General features: G+C 40.6%; 2 protein-coding genes across 2 annotated transcripts in view; one reads left to right on the forward strand and one right to left on the reverse strand.

The window, feature by feature from the left end:
* Positions 1 to 629: 629 nt before the first annotated feature.
* On the forward strand, positions 630 to 5495 carry LOC118327790 (cyclin-dependent kinase 18-like; the record flags this gene model as incomplete). Its single annotated transcript, XM_035661247.1, is given in 2 exon segments — positions 630 to 707; positions 1510 to 5495. Coding segments are annotated over 2 exon segments (113 nt in total), but the record flags the coding sequence as incomplete, so codon positions are not given.
* The window catches only part of LOC118328085 (cyclin-dependent kinase 18-like), a 50510-nt gene continuing 48756 nt past the window's right edge, over positions 3759 to 5512 (reverse strand). Inside the window, exon 15 of the mRNA XM_035661688.1 lies at positions 3759 to 3889. Within this exon, the coding sequence (XP_035517581.1) occupies positions 3759 to 3889 (131 nt within the window). The remainder of the gene's footprint in view (positions 3890 to 5512) is intronic.

Below are 5512 nucleotides of genomic sequence, written 5' to 3' on the forward strand. Positions count from 1 at the left end.
CTTGGAGAGCCAGTGATACCTGTTGAGAGCATTTGGTGATTATTTTGTCTCTAACAGTAATAATTTTATTATAAAAGAAACTCATGACAGCGTTGCTACTTACAGCGCATTCAGTTCAAAATCCTCCTCTTTACACACAAAGCCCTCCATAAACCAGGCTCCTTTCTACCGTCCACTGACGCTGCTCCCATCCCGCCAACAATTAAACCTTTTCCAGCATTATCATAAGTGAGGGTTCCAATACATACTCTCTCTCTCTCTTACATACACAAATAATATTAAGGCACATACCAAGTTAGGACATACTAATATACTGTCTTGTTTGAAAAGCAACATTGATCTTAAACCTAAAATGTAAATGTACTCCAGCCCAAGGCCACAGAAACACTCTTTTCACATTTTAGAAACAGATTTTGGTTTTAAACTCTAAACACTGGTTATCACATTTGTGCATTTGTCCTAGAAGTTTCTCAAGCTAGAGCCTCTGGTTTGTATGATAAAGTGTGTCATATCAGTACAGCTTCAGTACATGCTTAAAATTAGAGGCAACACAAAAGAAGTGTATACAATGTTAATAGAGTAGTGGTGTCTTTTTTGTTAAATTGTTCTTTCTCCCCTCTTTGTTTTAGCTGCTTCAGTGTTTTCCCTCAGAGAGGTGCAGCTCCAGAAGGACCCAGGCCACCGCAGCTCAGTGTTTCAGCCTTTAGGTAAGGTTCTTTCCACACAATCTCACACTATATATGACTATACTACAAACTTTGTTCAAGTCACCTTTATTAGACTAATTTCTTCACATAGTGGCCAGCCATAATGTGGTGCACAACATGCACATACAGCACATATACTGTGCATTACCATTAGTTTTTCCTGATATTCTCATAGTTGATAGTTTTAGATCACACACAATAAGAAAGTAAAAAGTTTAAAGATATGAGTAATTAGTGATAACAATGGAATGGATACTGTAGCACTATAAGTTTCCTGAACTGTCTGGAATGAAATGGAATTAAATCCAGCTCTGTTTTGTTCCTGACCACAACATGTGAAATGGTGATGTGTCTGCAGATGTACTTTGCTAATTAGCTACGCTCTGCAAGAAGCCAGCATGCTGATTTTGTTTACTCTGACACAAATAAAAATACCACAAAGAGAGTCTCACAGGAATTGAAAAGAAAATGAAAATAAACAAGCAGTTGTCTATGAATTCACTGTTTTGCTGTAATAAGCTCTTCATATACTTAATAAGTCTGACTATGACTTTATTTCCTCTGGTTAGGCTCATGTAAAGCTTCAAGACCTAACTTCATAATACTCAACTTATGCTAGCATGTAGCATCCATAAAGGGTGTCTGACTTTTTTTCAGTTTTATTGCTGAAACACTGTAGAATTATTTCCTAGGTGTATCTATAAACTTTGATTTTGTTGTACAACCTTGTTTTGTATAATGATAAATACATATTCTTGATCTTAAATAAATAAGTGCTCCATCTCAAATTTTCTGTCTTCAGGTCGAGGAAAGAACCGAAGACAAAGCATCTTCTAGAGGTCACAGGAGGGGGAGCGAAGACACACAGAAAAGAGGAGCTGCCTTTTAAAAACACAGCATAAAGGCCAACACAGCTCAGCACATTCACAAGCATGCTAACCTACATGTACACACACTCATGTGCATTCACTCATTTTCATGGCAGCTGACCATGGAGACACACAGGGTTTCTGGAAATACATTTGTACTACTGCACTTGAAATGACTGAACTGAGATACACTCGCCCTCCACACCCACACACACACATACAGTACATATTTGCACACATTTGCACAATCGGCAACATGCTGCCATTACTTAGTTGCACATACCAGAGATTTATAAGTATCCTGCTGACACACACAGGCATTTCAACCTAAGAAAAAATGTCCCCTAAATAAAACTACTCTGCTCTGTTATAGTGTACACATAGTATACACAAGCTTGTATAATTGCCATTCAGAGCACACCCAGGGCTCTGGCCATCTATGGTAGCTACCACACCATGAACCATCATACAGTTGCAGGTGTACAGAAGTAAAGGGTTGTGGTGTGAATGGAGGTTGGTTAAGTTTGAAGTAAAGTCCAATGAGGTTCATTTGTTTCCAATTACGCTAAATGTTTGTCTTACTAGGCTTATCTCTACCCTAAGGTGTAGCTCAAAGATACACTCACTGATTTTGTTATTGCACCCCCAAATTGTAAAATTTTCTTGTTTCTTCCCAGCTCAACAGTCACATTCCAGAATATGTGCTGCTTTCAGGGCTGTAGCTAGGATTTAAGAAATACCGTGGTCATAAATGCCATCATTCAGTCAACTGTTCAGTTGTGCTTTATGTCATTTGTTTTCCAAGAATGAAAGTCTAAATGCTCATCTATTATTTATTATGATTTTGCCACACATCTTATAAATGTTGTCAAATTGCCCGAAGTCCCCCCAAGTTCCTAAACCTCCCAATCCACAGAAAGAAAATGGTAATGATGGCTAGGGCCTTGGATGCGACTAGGCACTTGCTAAATAACAATCTCAGGGTGTGTATCTTTATAAATATTTAGAGCATTTCCACTATTTAAGTCTTTGTTAGCTGTAGTGAGCTAACATGCTAATTAAACAGCAAAATATTATCATGAGGCTCATGAGGTTCAATCTTATTCTGCATAATATATGGAGCTGATGGTTAGCTACCTGGATATGGCAGCTGGCTTAGACGCTGCTGTAACTTAAACAGTATCAGATTTATCCGTGATGAAATGATTAAATCCCTGTCAAAAGAACCACCAATATGGCAGCTACGGGTGTGTAAAGTCACCTGACAGTCTTGAAGTTGTACAAGCAGTCTGGATGTGGAAATAGTAGCAACACACGGTTAATTTACTGTACCTCTGCTCACATAAAACAAACATTGAGCCTATCATAAAATCTGACTCCATCGTTAATATAAAATTCATGTTGACAGACTTGCCGTGCTACAGTGCCCCAGTGTTTCAACTCAGTGTGGGGTTTTGTTCCATACAGTGTTAACAGCTGACTTTCACTCCAGTTTTTGAAGTTGCCTTAGTAAACTGTGCATGATATTTTGGTTTGTGAAGAATCTATATTTGATCTTGTGTAGCCAATGTGTTAGAAGACATTTGCTTTGTGTGTGTAAATAACTCACTATGAGTATATGTATTTCTTAGTCTCCTATTTGCACAAACCAGAAGTGTCCTCTGAAGCCTGCTCCCTTCCCTTTGTGTCTTACCTTATATAGCTCCAAAATATGACGCTCATATCGAACCAAAACCCCTTAACTCTAGACCAGTAAACTGAGAAAGTATGTCATACGAGTACTTTCTAGTAGCAATTATTTTCAGTAGGACTCACCACTACCCCTTATGTTTGCACAGCTCTATTGCACCTGTTAACAGGGAGCAGCTTTTGGTTATAGGACCACAATAGGCAGTGTATAAAAGTACTCCTGAGTAAAGGCATAGAGTAGAGGCATTCACAAGTTGAAAGTTGCTAAGATCACATGTGCAGCTCAGTCAGGTAAAGACTTAGCAATCTACCTACATCTAAAGGACGGGGGTCACTGCCTTGAGGACTACTATATGCATATATGTGGACAGATGGTTTGAAAGAGTAGTGAAGGATGCCATCTATGTGGAGCAACCATTGCTCAACAGAGGAGTCAAGAAAACCGTGTATGAGCCATTTATAATGCCATCCTGACATCCCTTTCTCAGGCATTTTAAGACCCGTTCACACCTTTACTCGTGGTTCTAAGGGCTGATTCAGACCAAATGAGGCGCTGCAGCAAAAACTCCCACTCATTTGAGTGAGGGTAGTCAGTTTGGGCTGTCGTGGTGGGGCTGCAGCGACCTGCAGTGAAAAAGTTAAGGCATAATAAACTTAGAAACTCAACCTGACATCACAAAGTGGTGGCCAATCCGGCGATCAGAACGGTTCAATTGCTTCAGAGCCAGCCTGAACTGTCAATGAAACAGGGAGTTCATGGACCAAACAATACTCTTCCAGTTTTGTCCTCCCTTGGTTTATTTTGTGTACCCAGTTTCAACATCTGTGTGACTTGCAGCACTATTCTGAAAAATTGCAATACCAAGAAGTGACCTACAGAAATAAAATGTTATTTTCTGATTGTTTTACAGTAAACGCGCACACAACGCCTGATTTGGTCTGTATACATACTAAAGTCACTTCAGATGAAGTGCTTGTAGAATCATTGAAAAGGAACTGAAACCCCCTAACCCACACCTTTACAACATTGGAACTGATGTGGTCCGAAAAACTTTCTGAAGCTGACAAACTAACATGCACCCCCACTTCAGCAATTAGCTTCCAAAAAAATGTCCAAATGCGTGCGCTATTATATTAAATTCTACACGTTTTAAGAACGTATTAATTTGAAGAACACGCCTATTCACCGATGACTCATGGCTTTAAGGCGCATTGCATGCCTCTTGCTCTGGACGCAAACAAATGTGAAAAATCATGTTCTGTGCCCGTGATGGCTGCACATGGCTCTTTGCTGATGACTGGCTTTTTGGTTTGTGGTACCCCCCACCCAATCACTTAAATTCCCGCCTTCTTCCAAAGTACACTGGTAATCAACACACGTGCTGTACATTTGTGACATACAGCTACTATAAAAGTTTTAACTAAGAACTGCCAAAGTTCTGCTTCTGCTTTCTTTACCTACCTTCCAGCCTTCCTGTTTAATGCTGTAAAGTTCGAGAACAACAGTAGTACAAAGTATGTACACTGTAATTGTTATGAACAGTGTGCACGAAACCACAGATGAGATCTCATGCATTTGGTATGCATGTTGCCAAATGTGGCACATGTGAACTTAACGGTTCTCAATGTGTGAACGACCTTACAGAGGTTAAATGCCTGGCACCCCTCCTCCGTTGGAGGTGAAATGTCTTGAAGAAAACGCTGCAAGTCTATAGCAGCTGCCTTTGATTTAATACTTCTGGATCATCAGATCCACAGAATTGAGCAGACCATCAAGTAAGAGCTAATGAATGACGCCTTGAGACTGTTAAGGGAATACAGAGGTAGAGAAGCTAACCAGTAACTAGAGAGTTGTTTATTTGACCCTCCAAAGCAGGGTGTGTTCAAGTGGCCGTAAGCCAAGCACTGAACCCCTAAAGCGCTCCAGTGCCAGACTGATATGAAGAGTTATATCTGTGTAGGTCAGAGGGGTTTATGTTTCTGTATGAGTAAAGAGACAGATGCCAGTGACAGTTTGATGGCTGAAAGTTTTTCTACCTCTAAAAGTGAATGAAGCTGATGGAAGAATTATGTTGCGACCATCCAACCCCCCTCTGTTCACCTGCCAGTGAGTGCAAGCAAAGGTGAAGGCAATGAGGAGAGAAATTCAGGGCAAACCTGCTGGGACTTCAGAGGGATGCATGGCTGTGGATGTTACACTTCCAACCCCCAACCCCCAACCCCCCGCCCCCCCCCCCCCCCCCCCCC

This window comes from Morone saxatilis, unplaced genomic scaffold, assembly GCF_004916995.1.
Source record: "Morone saxatilis isolate NCDOM2014 unplaced genomic scaffold, NCSU_SB_2.0 Contig18, whole genome shotgun sequence".
Lineage (NCBI taxonomy): Eukaryota > Metazoa > Chordata > Actinopteri > Moronidae > Morone > Morone saxatilis.